The 15,996-nt window shown below is 44.1% G+C and overlaps 1 protein-coding gene across 3 annotated transcripts in view; it reads left to right on the top strand.

Annotated features, from left to right (window-relative positions):
- Positions 1-330: 330 nt before the first annotated feature.
- Positions 331-15,996, top strand: part of NOL4 (nucleolar protein 4) — a 181,327-nt gene continuing 165,661 nt past the window's right edge. For 2 of the 3 annotated variants that reach the window (XM_068158772.1, XM_068158770.1), the window contains exon 1: positions 331-1,425. In XM_068158772.1, coding sequence (XP_068014873.1) covers positions 1,159-1,425 — 267 coding nt within the window. In that variant the 5' untranslated portion in view covers positions 331-1,158. The remainder of the gene's footprint in view (positions 1,426-15,996) is intronic. The other variant, XM_068158771.1, reaches the window with a different exon arrangement.

The following is a 15,996-nucleotide window of genomic DNA, read 5'->3' as shown; positions in this document are numbered from 1 at the left end:
GGTTTTATTTTTATTCTTTCTCCATCATCTGCTGGGATCGCTCAGTAAATAGAGGAAAATTCCTCAAAGGGTATCTGGAAATTCAGTGGGACTGAATATGAGGAAGTGAGATGCTCACAGACTGTTCGTTTTAATTTCTATTTTTTAATTAAAAAATAGATACTTAAAATGCGGATCGGATATATTAGGCTTAGAAAATAGCAGGTAAGAACTTTCTTTCTTTTCAGTACCTTCATGCCCGGAGCGGGGATATCTAAAGCGAAGCTGCCCAGCCGTGGAATAAAGGGGGAGCAAAGAGACCAGTTTGCCCTTCAGTGCTTCCTCCATCCTGCGCGGCGAGGCGGCTTCAGGAGAGGCACAGCCCTCCAGGACAGAGCCAGAGCCCTTCCAGAAGGCAGCCCAGGGCTGCCGGGGCGGAGGAGGGGGCGCTTTTTATCCCTTCATTCTCTATCTTTTTTTTTTTCCCCCCCTTACACCTGCACTATCCAGAGTGAATCCGGGTGCAGCTGATGTATGGAACAGAAGAAGGATCCGAGTCAATATTTTCTTTTCTCTTCGCTAAGCCGAGGGATTGGATTTTAATTATTTATCTGCCCGAACCCTCTCCGGGTAAGACGCTGCTGGAGCCAGTGGGATAGTCCTGCCTCGCACAATTATTAAAGAGACTGATCACGTACAGTGGAAGGATAAGAGGAGCCTTCACCAGACCCGTTTTGCCTCCTGTGAAAAAAAAATCATGAAGGAGAACATTGCCACACTATTGAATTGATCGCTGCCCCCCCTTCACCCATCCCCCTCCCGGCCCCCCCTATTCCCCCTTCCCCCCCCTCCCCCCCCACCTCCCAGCACCACAACAGAAAAAAAAAAAAAACAAACCACCCCCAAAAAAAAAAAATCCCCGCTGGGATCTGCCTGCTCCGGGACCTCCTTCGCTCCGCTCGGAGCTGGATGCATTTTTCATGAGCGCTGGGTGAACAGGTGCAAAGTGCGGCGGGGCGGCCCAGCCCCGCACCCCGGCCCGCTTCGGGGCGGCGTGTGCGTGTGTCGGTGTGTCGGTGTGTCGGTGTGTGCCTGTCTGTCCGGCCGTCCGGCCGTCTGTGTGTGTGTGTGTGTGTGCGCCCCGGCGTGTGCATGTGTGCGAGTGTGTACTAGGAGATTATGGAGAGCAGCGACCGGGACATGTACCGCCAGTTTCAAGACTGGTGCCTCAGGACTTACGGGGACTCAGGAAAAACCAAGACGGTGACCCGTAAAAAATACGACCGGATCGTCCAGCTCCTGAACGGCTCCGAGTCGAGCTCCACGGATAATGCCAAATTCAAATTCTGGGTCAAATCTAAAGGCTTCCAGCTCGGCAACTCGGACGAGGTCAGTGGTGGTGCTGGAGGAGGGAAGCAAGTGCTGTACGTGCCAGTCAAAACCACGGTTAGTAGAGAATTGTCTTCCTTGTTCTATGTCGGCCGCTGCAGCCCGCTCCGGGAGCGAGAGGCACAGGGGGAGCCGCAGCCACAGTTGGCTCCTTCCTCCCTCTTCCCCCAAGTCATCATCACCATGTTGCGTTTGCCTGTCACATTATACACCGCCTAGGTCTTTGTGGCTCCCTTTATTTAAAGCGATCGTGCGCACAACACACCCAGCCGGCTCGGTGTCGTTCTCCTCCCCGTGTGTGTTCCCCCCCTAGCCCGGGCCACCGCGGCGGGTGTGCGGGGTGGGCTATTGTCCCGCCGCCGCCGCTCCGGCCATTGTGCCGGGCCCCGCCGCCCAGGGCAGCGGCCCCCCGCCGCCGGCGGGGCCGATCAGTAGCGCACTGGGGTGGGGGTGGGGGGCTGGGGGGATAGAGCCTGCCTGGCACAAAGCCAGGCGAGGCGCCCGCCGGTGATTTGGGGGGGTGGGGGGGGGTGGGGGCGCGGGTGTTTCCCCGGGATATCGGTCGGTTGTTTTTTATTTTATTTTTTTTTACATTATTTTTATTATTTTAATTGTTAGCCCTGGAGCCCCGGAGCCACCGAGAGGCACGAACGTGCCCGGGCTGGCGAAGGGAAGCGGCAGCTGCGGTTGTAGTGGTGGCGGGGAGAGAAGGATGCTCAACAAAGGGAGAGGGGGTTCCGCATGCCCGGAGGAGGGCTGCATTTCTGTTCCTCTTGCTGAGATCGCAGCCATAAGACCTAAAGCTCGGCGTGATGCGCTGCCAGGGCAGCATCCCCCGGCAGCAGCATCCCCGGCAGCAGCATCCCCGGCAGCAGCATCCCCCGGCAGCAGCATCCCCCGGCAGCAGCCGCCGAGCCCGGCGCAGGGCGGGCAGCGGGGGAGCTGCTCTGCTCGGTGGTGGGAGAAGCGACACATTTCCCTATTTGAGAAGATGGGGACTGTTGGCTGCAAGTAGGTTTTGCCTATTGAACTCTCTTAATGTATCATTATTCTTACTTATGCTCCGGGTCACGAAAGCTAAGCTTCTTTTGTCTGTGTGCGTGGGGCGGGTGGGGAGGGGAAGCTGAGAAAGGAAACCCGGCAATTAAAAATATTCCTGCCTGGGCATTTGGCTCGGATGAGCAATATTCTCTCCTCCTTTTTTTTTTTTTCTTCCCGAGGACTGGCAGCTTATTCTGTCCTAACGGGAAGGTTGCTGGGTGGCGCAGCAAAGGGGGCTTCTTGGAAAGTATTCTGGGTTGGGTTGTGACGTAGGATGCCGGGGAAATCTGCTGCTCTGCCTCGCTGAAGTCACAAACCTGGGCATTCCCAGGGGCTGGCTTCTATTTTGCCCCCTTGTCATCAGTGCTGTCATGGCTTTGAGGAGGTAGAGGTGGGGAAATAACTGTAAGGAGTTGACAAATATGAAGCTTGAAAGTGAAAGAGAAGCTCTGGATGGAGTTTGTTTCCTCTTGATGGTTGGAATTTGTTTCCTCTTGATGGTTGGAGTTTGCTTCCTCTTGATGGTTGGAGTTTGTTTCCTCTTGATGGTTGGAGTTTGTTTCCTCTTGATGGTTTTTATTTACCAGAGTGTTCTAGGTCTGCCTACAGATTCAGGTTATTGGGCAAATTTCTGATGACTGACGGCTCACTGCTGACCCAGAGGGTCCTGTAGATAACATTTCTAACACAAATGTTGTTTGAAGCAGAGTTCTCCCATTAGGTCAGTATCTTTAATATCTTTTCTGCTCATTGAAATAATTTTGGAGAGCCAATAGGCAAGATCAGTTGGTTATTCCTAAGACTGCCCTTTCCACTGCCAGTTCAAAACTGCAAGCAAATCCATTGGTTTTAAAAATGGCACTGAGCACACTACTAAATAAAAAGATTAACCTTAATTTTACACAATGGAATTCAAGAATTAAGTACTGTTCTGGGCTTCTGAAACACAAGACTCAGTGATGATCAGCTTGTCTGTTCTCTCTCTCCTTTGCCTGAAGTCCCACCTCACATCCCCTTCTTCTGTTTTATTTTTGGATCAAATAATCAACTTTTTTCCTTCCCCCCCCCCCCCCCCCCCCCGCAATTTCAGCCATAGATTGAGAGCCTTGTTGGTCTTACCTTTGTTCATTTGGGGGAATCATGCTTTCAATTGTGAATGTCTCTATATCCCTATATAGGTATTTATATTCATATAGAAGCAACTGCCTTTAGATAGCATAAGCAGCCAAGCAGGCACACTAATAAAATAAGGATGCCTGCTAATAAAATCAAGAAAGGAAAGTCAGCATGACCTATCTGTGAGCAGTTCCTGAATATCTGTACATGAACAATGACACATAAACCCTTAGAGAAAAGGTCTTGCATGTAGGTAAAATTTCTTCCTGTTGGCCAACACAAATCTGCTGTCCAAGATAAATGAGTAAAGGTGATACTCAGCATTCTCATACAACATTCAGCCCTGAGAATCAAATGCTTCCCTCTTCCTAAAGCCATAAGTCTGGTGTCACTATCCCATGACAAAAGGCAGAGGAGTATTTAAGAAGACCCATAGGGTGGCAGTGGTTTGTAAGTTCTGTTGTCAGGGCAGGGACAGTGCCTGCCAGGTTGCCAGAAGCTCAGAAGTGTTCTGACAGAGTAGGGATGCAGCCCCTGGCCCAGAAAGAACCTAGTGACAAAGCTCCTATTGACTTCCAGAGGCCTAGGATTTCATCTAGACAGGAATAATAAGTTACAGGGGGATTTTCATCAGGTAGCAATTGTTGATAAGCCTTAAAAGCCTATACTAATTTCCTTAACTCTTAGTAATTATTTATGAGTTTATTAATTTATGACCATTAAGAAACATCCCCACTGGCTTATTGTTTGGGTTTGTTGGTTTGAGGTTTTTTTCCCCCTCTCTCTTTGCTATCCCATGCTTTTGAATTTGCCCTGTTCACAGCGAGACCCACACACAGTGACAGATCCCTGAACTGTGAGTCTCTCCCTCCTCCCTCTTTTTGTCCATCACTTGATCTCACCATAGGTAAAAGTAATTTCAATTTAAAATTAATCACTGCTGGCAGCATGAGCACTCCCTCTGCAGTAACAGGGTGGATGAAATTACAAGTTGGACTCTATAGTCACAAGCTGGTCAAAAATAGGCAAATATTCAAATACTTCATTAGGAATTATTCTCTCCTTGAAGCTCTAAGATTTGCTGCTCAGCTTTGCTGTCAGCCAGAGAGATTTGCTCCTGATGGTGCTGTAATCCACTGCTGCTGGTAATTAGACATCATTACTGCTGCGTTAAAGGGAAAGAGAGAAGGAGAGAGGACAGGCTGGGGCTAATTAACTACTTGATTCTAATGAAAGAAAGAGAGCCTGATAGCAACTGGGAGGTTGCACTGGAACAGGCTAGATGTACAACACAGACTTAATTGAAGCAGGGGTGTCTTGCAGTCTCACGGTAGCTGAGGCTTGGTCTACTTTCATATTCTGTGGGCAGTAGCACAAGAGGTATTATTCTGCTTCTGCCTTGCCTGGTTGGTAAGTAGCTCAAAATCACAGGCCTGTCTTCAATATCAAGTTTAAGCATGACAGAAAGGAGAATGCATAGATGATTATGTGCTGGCTTAATCTGTTTTACGGGTATGGTCTCCTCAAGAGCAACAGGAACAAATCAATTTCTGAATGGTCACATCCCTCTGTGGCCTAGGAGATGCACTTTTGGTCACCAGGCAACAACATCCCCTGTGAAACAGCCATTTTAAGTCCAGAGTGGGACAACACACAGTAAGGTATTCCTATATGCATCCTGGTGAGGCCAGCAATATGCCAAATGGCTGACAGTATAAACTTTTAATGGTTGGTACTCACAATCCATGAGGAGTCATAGAACTAATATTTGTAGTGTAATATCTTTCCTAGCCATGTACATGAATTTTATGGTGGAGTCTCTCTTTTTTTCCCCCTTTGTGTGTGTATTTTCTGCACAGTTCCTTAACTGGAACTGCTTATTGATTGCCAACTTGAAAACAAATTTCTTTTCACCATCTTTCATTCTCTTGCTTGAGGTTGTCCATAGACACAAATATGGTTCCTCAAATTAGTGATGATGTTAAAAACAAGTTAGAAAACAGTGGTCCAAGCTGTACCACTGGATTCTAAGCAGAACTTTCCTTTAAAAGAGAAGGGCTAAGATGACTGCAGGATGCCTCTCAAATACAGACATTACACAGTATTAACAAACTAAGAGAAGATAACCTCAAAGGCCAAGGTCAGATTGCCTTTATGTCAGTATCCATTTGGAATGACTCCACTTACTTTAATGAAATCACAAGGCCAAGGTATGAATTTTCCTGTGTCTTCTGGTATATTTTCCACCTACAAGCTTAGGATGAACTGCCAAGCCCAAATGCTGTTCAGTTAAATCTGCAGATCCTTCAGGAGTATCTGGTACACCCTGGGTTGCCACTAGCAGACCAGTGAGGCTCTCTGCAGGTGCAGGGCTGCACTGCTGAACCTAATTACAGGATTTAGTGCTTGAAATTACAGGCCAGTCGGCTCTGTGGAACAGGCTGTATCCCAGCCCACCTCTTGTTAGTGTTGGTTAGTGATGTAGGCTAGTAGATGGACATGTGAGTTTATGGTTTGCTTGATTTTATATACATGACTTTGTTTATGAAGGAAAGAAACAGGTCACCATATAAATTGCCTCTATGTGGTGCTTTAAATGATATTTTAAATTGGTCTTTATTTTAGGATATTTTGTAGCAATCTGAAAATATGCAGTGCATTTCTCTCCATTTTTGTTTTTTCCTGTAGCCATCAATATAAAAGTGTTTGTCAAATATAAAAGTGCTTGTCAAATACATATTGGTAGCTCTGCAGCCTACTGAACTGCCAGCACATAATGGCAGTAAGTACCATGGAAAGGTGATGCTGAGGGTGAGCTATAATTTATCCCAAGGTACAATTCTGCAGTAGTTTACAGTCCTGTTAAATGCACCTTCCAGGCTCAGCAGCATTATTTGAGCCCTGCCATGTCCATCTCATTTTGACTGCCCACTGCATTTTCCTGAAGACCTCAGCAGGGCTTCCTTTCCTCCTCTTACCCACAGCCTCTGCCCTGCCATTTGCAGATCCGCTGGACGCGGTGAGGAGAGATGCTGGTGAATCAGACAGTGCTGGAAAATGGTCACAGCAGATGGAACAGAACTGGTTTAGTTGGCAAGAGTTAGTGCAAGCATTCAGTGAAGTGTTCATGAAAAAAAGAGAATATCTCTGTCCTGAAATGTAGAAATGTTAAAGTGGGCATATGCAAGACACCATCTCCATGTGTGTGAGAGAGAAAGGGAAAGAGAGAAGCGGAGATCTCTTGGTAACAATGTTGAGCTACAGTGCTCCCAAGGCACAGGAGCCAAAGGCAGCACATTCTGTAAAAAGGGACCATTTTACTTGTCTACTTCTGTAAAACTAGAAACTGTTAATGTTACTTTAGAAACATGAAACTGAGTGTAGCAGTACCATAAGGAAACCTGCTAGTGGTGTATCCATCCCATGCAAGCAATGAGACAGGATGACAGATGCAGTGCTGTCCTCTGGTAAAGGCCAGGCTTGTAGCTCAGAAGCCCAGTTCTTTCTGGTGATCCAAAATAAAACCTCCCAGCTTGATTTTCATGCTGCAGTGAACCTTTGCTGATGATAGTGAACTTGGTTCTTCATTGTCTTACCCTCAGCCTCTCACCAGTGAAGCTGCACTGGATTCAGCCATGGTGCAGCATGGTGGGGACTCCATCTCAGGCACTTCAGTCCTGATTTTCTTAAGATGTACTGAATGTTGCTTCTGTGGCTACCTACCTGTGTGATCAGTGGGAAATGGAGCTGGCATTTGCTAGCTGACTAGTGCCAAAATGGGATGATGGATATCAGTACAGCATGACAGGACCTTTTCTGATCTTCTAATGGAGAAAGTTTTGTTCTGTAACTTGTAGGGTGATCACCATTGCTCTTGCTCTAGAAGGAAACACATTCTGTAGAGACTACACAGAAAGCCTTGTGTAGAGAAGGCTTACCACGAACACAAGCCTCTGGGGGAAGGGGGCTACTGCTAGTGCTGGATGAATGTGGGAGTTAGTGATTCAAATTTCATTTTACACTACAGAAATAAATTAAAATTGGCTGACATTGAACCATGAGTTTTGAGCTGCTGTTGAAAGGAGGCAACCAGTAGCTGCTGGGGCTTTGTCTGAAGGAAGCTATTTATGTCCTGATCTTTCCCTGTACGTATGCAGGATATGCCTGTTGAGAGTTTGCCGGTAAAAGAGAAACAAAACAAGCAGGGACAGATATTGAAGAGAGATCTGAATAAGGTAGATGTGGAGAAAAAGCATGAGACAAAGTGGCAGGAAACACTTTCCAGGAGGATGATACCAGATTGTGCACCTCCTATGCACCACTGAGCATCCCTTGTTGAGTAGATTGATTCTGGTCAACACAGCCCCCCAAATAAGTGGAGATTTCCAGGATGTAAGAGATGTTTTTATCTTGTATGTGCCATTTTAGATGTGCCAGAAGCCTCTTTGAATTTAGAAAACTCAGGAGATATTAGTTGGTGTCTGAGAGTTGTTTGCATTGTCCTGCAGCAGCACTGAAAGTGATCCTGTAGCTTTCTGAGATTATTGTTGTTGGTTTTTATCTTTTTAAACAGATGAGCCTCAAAACCTTATGTTTCCACTAGCAAGGTGGGTTTTTAATGGTTTATAAACAAAAAATACACAGGCAGGCACTGCCAATACCCAGGAAAGCCTTGCTACAAGCTATGGCATTGAGCATTCTTCTTGGATGCAAATGGCTTTTTCTTAGTGATCAACTTCATCACAGACAGTTGTACAGGCTTCTAACTGCTTATTCAATAACTCTGCAAGCTGCAAAGCCTGACAGTTACTATGTGCATCTGCAGGGATTACAGCTGGTTGTTGAAATTGAATTGTAGGGTTTGAACCATTTAGTTGTATCTGTTAGTCTTCAACTTAAGGGGCTATTTTACTTAATAAATCTGATCTATGTTAGAGCTAACCTCAAGTGAAGACATGTGGCTTTGGGCTTTTTGTTTGTTTGCTTGGGTTTGGTTTTTTTTTTTTCCAGAAATAAATATTCTGTATAGACTAAGAAGGACAATTTTTTATGAAATGACCTACTTGAGGCTGGGATGAAAAAGTCATTCAACCTTTTTCCCTTGAGAGCCTGTAATTAAGCTCCTCTGGGAAAGGAGAGGTTTTATATAGCATATTGCCAATAAGATCTGTGGGGTCTGAAAGTTCTCTAAGTGTTGCTCCCCCAAAGTTTCTAATGCAACAAGAGATGGATGCTAACACATTTTGACTGTACTTAAGAAGATTGATGAGGGGAGATCACTTGCAATTAAATGACTTACAAGTCTCACTCTCTGTAGTCATTTTAAAATGAATATGTCTTGTACCTGTTCTCTGTTGCCTCTGGACTTACACATACCACTGCCAATACTGCCAGGAGGATTCTGTAGGAAGTTTTTGCTCAAGGAAGATCCAGAGATGAAGCAGCTGCCACTAAATCATGACCTATCTGTAGGACAAAGCAGCATTGTGGTGGCATACAGGAAATCAGACCTGTGAATGCACTAATGCTTACTACCCTGAGCTGATAGAAGATGAGTAACAAGCAAGTAATTACTCAAGTATTTAGATACAGTAGGAGAAGAAGAGATACGGTATGGAAGATAAAGAGGACAAAAAGGTTTAACAGAACTTCATTTCTCAGTGTGTATCTTCTCTGTTGTGGGTGATGAGGAAATGCTTGACTTGGCTTTACATTTTTTTTTCAGGTGATAAAACTGAAGAATGGTCAGAAGTAAGAGGAATAAAAAGAAAGAGGTGATGGCAAAGCAAGATATTAAATCATAGTGCATCACCAGAACTAATATAGAATACTAAAGAACTTAAGAATGGAGGAACTAAAATATTATTAAAATACATCACTTGCCACTATCTATGGCAATGATGCTGGAGGATGGGCAAAAATGTACTAGAAAGAGGAGGGGGGAAGGTGGTAGAGATAGTACATAGACATGGCAGACCAATGAACGATATTTCAACACCAGGAAGAAAAAAAATCAATAAGCAAATCATTAATGATAGAGTCATTAAGTGTCAATGTGAACCACACCTGGCTGGTGCCACTAGTTTGGAGCTGAAAAGGGTTAATTATGTTCCTCTAACCTGTTGCGCTCAGAAGTCCTGTAAATAATTTTCAGGTGAAAGGTTGGTGCTGGATTCCTTCAGAAATGAAAGCAGTCTGATGCTGAGCGGGGTTGAAACTGGCTATGTTGACAAATGAAAGCTGGGATGGTGTTGGGAAGCCATAGGAAACACTCTAGAGTGATAGTAACACAGTTCAGTGTGTGTACACACACACACACAAGTATGTATGGGTGCGCAGACACACATAAAGCCCAGACAAATGAGAGAGTTTCAACACTGGATGGAAATGCAAATTAATTAGGTTAAGCAAGTCAAGGAAGAATTGGGAGGGAAAATAGAAATATCATAACAAAGGGGAAAAAAAGGAGAATTCATGGCAGGCATAATTCCCTACAGACCACTGCCAGATAATTTACATTTTGTGCCATTGTGACATGAGCTCTTTGAAGGGAAAGGAAGAATTGAAGCTTTTCAATCACATTTAAAATCACAATTAGAATGTATAGAATTAGTATCACCTCCCAAGGGAGATATTTAGGAGTAATTTCAAACAAATCAATAAGCATATCTTCAACAAGCATAGTGAGGGTAGCAAAAATAGGCATTGGGAAAAGTACAGAGGATAATATTGAAAACTTATTCTTCTTGTTAATTAAATGCTGTGCCCTTGCCTTTTAATAACATGCTTAGTGTATTTACCTCATCTGTGGAAGGTCACAACAGATGAAAGGTCCAGGAAAGGTAACTAAGCTAATTAAAGAAAAGAGGCACTTATAAGTGAAATAGATTTTAATGGTTATGTCACCCAGAAAGATGAATGTCCAGAGAACATGCACAGGAGAAACCAGACAGGTAAAGATGGAGAAGGAAGCTGAGAGAAATGGTGTGGTGTAAATACTGATGAATAGCAGAGAGAGCAAATTCAGCAGCCACCCTTGTTAATCCTGTTCCATCTTCTAAGACACCTTTGACCACCACCTCAAAAGGTGATTCAAAGCTAGGCCATTGTTTTATAGCCCATAGTCTTTGGAATGGAAAGCCTGCTTTGCAGCCCCTGGAGAAACTCTGATTGATTCAGTCAAAATTTCTCCTCAGGATTTTACAAGAGAGTGATAGCTCTGTGGCTCTCCTAAGGATGTAGCATGCTCTTTACATCAGTTCAGCTTTGCTGGCTGGAGCAGAAGTGAGGACAAGGTCATACTGCTGCACTTCTCTCTTCCCCTGGGAGCCACAGGAGTTGGTGATGGCACTTACTTGCTGCCTTGCTGTTAGCTGATGTCTGGCAGCACCTCCCCAGGTCTCTCCCTTGCAGTCAACACAAGGAAAGACTTGTAGAACACGGTGAAATCCCAGCATTTCCCCATCCCTTCCCCTTTGTACTGCATGTCAGTATTGCTGGTGGTCTCAGCATTCAGGCTTTTGTTTCATGAGCAGATTATTAAGTTTTAGGTGTTCTTCAGATGGCTAAAGCTAGCAGAGGCAAAGAATTTGGTCATGTATTACACAATGCTCCTCTGTGCACTGTATTTTGTTTCAGGATTTATTTGTTTATTTACTAATTACTGAGCTCTGAGACATCTTCTGCAGACTTCCTTGGAGACTGGGACTCAGTTTGACTGTAGCAGGTTCTCTGGGTGGTTGCTGTAGTGATATTACTAAGTCTGGGGGAAGGAAGGGAGACCATCACATTTCTGAGCTCCAGCACTATCCTGTGTGGAGCAGTGCATGAGATCATCTGTGATTTAGACAGAATGTGATGAAGCACCTCCATGCTCCAATTTACCCCACTTGTGATGACAAGTATTGTGCTGTTTTCACCTCTGTGTTTTTTGTCTCCTCGTGCTAGATTATTAATGTTTATGTGTATGTGTGTGTGTATTTATTGCCACTATTACCAAACTCTCACTGTGGTGGGAAGAAAAGGAAAAAAAGGAGTAGAATTAGTTGCAAATGTGAGAGGAAATTAGCTGCTTCAAATGATGACAGTTTCTGGAAGCCTATGCTTTTGAGCAGTCTGACCAGCAAGTGTGGCATGTATATAATTAGATGACTTGTCCCATTGCATTTCTCAAACTGCAGTGGAAAAGAAAAACGAATGTAGCTCATTCTTTTCTCCCTTAATCTAGACCTAGTCATATTTTCTTTTTATGACATCTTTTGATAACCTTTATCTTTTTATATTCTGAGAGTTCAGCAAAGCCCCACGGCCATGGCTGCCATAATACCACAGTATTTCATTTGTAGCAAGCAAACAGCTCAGCCTTCTTTTAATGAGTGCTATATTCCACTTCCAGGCATCTAGCTGAAACCTGTAGCTCAGGCAGACAGCATCTATTTAGCCCTTCTTGTCTCAATTTGGGCTTGTCCAACAAGGAGATGGGATAGTAAATTATGTATGGATGCAGACAAAAACTCCCAACCACCCAGAACTTCTCAGAAAGGTGTATATATTGTAAACTCCCTGCATTTTGACCCTGCATTGTCCAGAAAACCCATACATGTCCTCTGCTGTGTTTTACCAGTGCATAAATCCTGGTTTATCACTGTTTTGGTGTCACTGAGAGTTGAGCTGGCCATGTGGTGAGCTTTCAGGGAGTTAAATTTGCACTGAAGCAAAAATAAAGCAATATAAAGCAAGCTAGATCACGGGGTAAATAAGGCTGGTTAAAGCAAGACTGGTTTATTCCTTTTTAACTGCCAATCTGTATAGCAAATTCTTGTATTTGTCTCTTCAGATCAGCTCAGTTTTGGCAAGCTGCATCAGACTTTGAGGCAACTGTGCAACTGCAAAGATTGTTTTACCTGTATTCCTAATGGAACCTTACTTGAACCAAAAGGAGCAATTTCAAAACTGAATAGGGAAAAAAAAAAAGCACTTTTAAATAGAAGATTATTAACAATCATAGACAGGACATTTTCATTAATAGAATTCTGTTACTTATTGTTGAACTTTGAAGAATTTATAGGTAATTACCATCACTGGAAAAAAAAATGATTCTTAATAAAGTCACAAACATTTTCACATACACAGCCTTCAAAAATACATCACATTTGCATTATGCTTGCTGTCATTTGAAAGCAGGCAAATAAATAAACCACAACATAGCTGGTTATGTGAAAATACTCTGAATAACTCATTTGCCGAGCAGACCCAAGGAGGGAGCAAACAGAGCTACAAAAGAGCTGAAAAACTGTAGCTATAGGAACTTGGAAGGAGCCAAGCTGGTGAAATCTGTGAGGCTTTGAAGGGCCAGTCATCTTAAATTGCACTGCCTGAAGTCTCCTCCCGGGATAGGACCAGCAGAAGGTCTGTGGTTCATTTTTTTTTGGCACAAAGACTGTGTCCCTCTTTTGAAGACAGGATGCAGTCCTTGGGTGATGCTCGGGCTTTGTAATAGCCAGTGCCTGAGGGAGGAGTCCAGCCATAAAGCATCCACCACGTGCAGATGATCAGTTGGTGTTGGTTAACTGGAAAGCAATGACTAAATTCTCAGTAGGATATGTTCAGATGGAGTTTTTCTGTTTATGAAGAACAATTTACCTGTAAGTGCTATCCAGTTTTGCCACAGTATATCCCAGTGCTTGACAGGTGTATAGACACGTTTCTAAAATGTATAAAAGTACCTAGAAAGGATTCATTACAGCAAGGCCAAATTCAGCACCCTGCTCTCATCTCCTTGGTTATAATCTTCTGCAGTGCACTGTGTGGACAGCTCTCCATTGCAGAAATCCCCATATGCTGGTTGTTTGGGGAAGGAAAAACCAAAGTGGAGAACAAGCTTGATCTTGGGCCTCTACACATTTCATGTGTTTAAGTTTAGACTGAAAGTGCATCTCTCATCCTGTCCCCTCCCCAACTAAACATACACAACACATGCACTCAGCCTCCATTACACTGCTGAGGTTGGTTGGTTGATTGTTTTTGAGTGTTCTCCCTTTTCTGTGGGTATTGCATGAGGACATTTGCTATGGGGAGAATCTCTTTCCCTTTTCCCTGGCTCTTTGAACTATATTTGCATTAGAGCCATCCTGCTTCTAGTAAGAGAGGAAGTGAGATGAGAGAACAAATGGAGTAAAGTGTTAAAGCCAATCAAGTATAAACAAACTTTGGCTTAATAGCTCCCTGTGAGCTCATTCTAGAGCAAGAAAGTCAGCTTTGGGAGAGGTGGAGGCTGGTGAAAGGGAAATAAGCCCAGAAAACATGTTACGATGATGATGATGATGATGATGATGATGATGATGATGATGATAATAATAATAATAATAATAATAATAATAATAATAATAATAATAATGCAGCTAATTAATTAAGCCTAGCAAAAGAGGACTGATATTTCCTGTTAATTTGGACATAAAACTACTGTTGATCTTCAAAACCAGCACTTAAGCACTTAAGCATACCTGCTGGCCACCTATAAGCCCAGGACAACCTTAAGATCTTAACTACCTAACAAAACTGCCTGGAAAAATGTGAGGAAGATGCAGCAGGATTTTGGAAGGGGCATGTTTTCATGGAAATTTGATTCCAGCAAAATTTGGACTAAATTTTATGCCTGTTCCTCAGCATTTATTTCAAGTTGGACTTTTGTTAGTCAACATTTGATTCAATAAGTATCACAGCATGATACAGCAGAAAGTAGCTAAGCAGAAAGCTGCTAGACACTACAAAGCTCATGGTTGTGGAAACAGGCAAATATTTAATGCAGGTGCAACAGCAACCTTGCAACTGCAATGTGTTAGCTCTTGTGTCATAGCCCCATATATACTTGATGTCCACAGTGCTACACTTTTCCCTCTGTCCTTGTCACTTGTATTTGCTGCTCCAGATTGATATTTACCAATAAGCAGAGATGATTTTTTCCCTGGTGTGGCCTTCATTTCCAGACCTGGTGGCCTGCTGTTTCTCATTCTGAATTCCAATCCAAGGGCAGGTGGCAGAATGCAGATGTACATCGTCTATGAGCAGGAGGAGATCATCTGGTTCGGGTAACATCAGTTGAACCGAACCACTCACTGTCCTGGCTGCATTTTAGTATTTTTAATCATTCTTTGCAAGGCTTGCTATTTTGGTGAGCAACCAAACACAGTCTAAGCTGCACACACAAGAAGAGATCTACAAACGGGTTGCTAAATCTAGGCTTCTGTAACATTAAAAACCAAGCAACAACAAAACCCCTTAAAAACATGTAACTGGAGAATCTATTAGGCCCAATCCACCCACAACCATCTGGAGCCATGCTATCTATCTTATTTATCTAAACAAAACTTTGGACATGACAGGAGCAGAAATTAGGTAAGTTGAGCTGAAATAATTTGTACATTAATCTTTTTAAATGTCCAGGGTCAAGGGGACCAATTTTTAAGAATTGCTGGAAGACATTACCATAATAATGTGAAATAGACCATTTTAAAGGCAAAAACCTCTTCCCACTAAAGTCAATAGCAAAATCCCACTGACTACAATGGGAGTGGGATTGGTCTGCTAAGTAGCAAACCATGCTTTGAAAAAATCAATACTTCAATTTTACAAGGTAATATGGATAGCAGTATAGTTGCCTATTATCAGAGCCCATAGTCTGTGGATTTTATCTCCCTAATAATACCGAGGTTCAGCACCTATCTTATGAATCATTGAGAGGAAAGCCATGAGCCATTTCAAAGCATTTCCCCTGCCCCTAGCCGAGCAAGCTCTCCAGAGGCAGGGTGCAGCGAGCATGCCTCCATCAGCGCCGCGCAGGAGAATTACTGGGGAAAGAATGACTGCCTGAGAAAAAAAACCCACAGCTTTAATCGCTGTGGATCTCTTTCTAGCATTTGATGCCCAGAACTTCAATTCCAACTCTTGATATGTGTCAGGCATTAACAGAAATGTCCTAGGATGGGTCAGGTTTTTATCTCAGATCACACCACAAAAAAATACTGGTGATGTTTTTATTCTGTATCTTTCTTTCCTGCTTCAAGCATTGCAGTGTTGTGATTCAAAACAGAGCTATATCCCATACGTCCATCTTTACAGAAAAGGTATACATGGATTTTAACAGAGAGAGACTTTGGGGAAGGGGATGAATGTTTCCTCTCCGGCCACCGTGCTTTTATTCCCTGGAGCTCAAGCCATCCCGTGCAATAGAGGGGTTTCTGCGTCCCTCCGCTGCGGGACACAGGCTACCCCCAGAATTTCTGTGTGCCGGGAGTTGAGGCGGTGACAGGCTGCGTGTGCGTGTCCCGGTCCCCAACCGCCGCCGCCGGGGCTGCGGTGCGGGAAGTCGGCGGGGCGGGTGCTGGCGGGCGGCGCGGTGACCGTGACTCCATCGGACATAATGAGCGCGGCGGTTCGGCAGCCGGCAGACATTTCCCTCACCCCTCCCCCTGC

The sequence above is a fragment of the Melanerpes formicivorus genome, unplaced genomic scaffold (assembly GCF_026170545.1).
Source record: "Melanerpes formicivorus ecotype bairdi unplaced genomic scaffold, bMelFor1.0.p_v2 SCAF_42, whole genome shotgun sequence".
NCBI lineage: Eukaryota > Metazoa > Chordata > Aves > Piciformes > Picidae > Melanerpes > Melanerpes formicivorus.
Note: the sequence above shows the minus strand (reverse complement) of the source record. Positions and strands in the feature narration are given on the sequence as shown.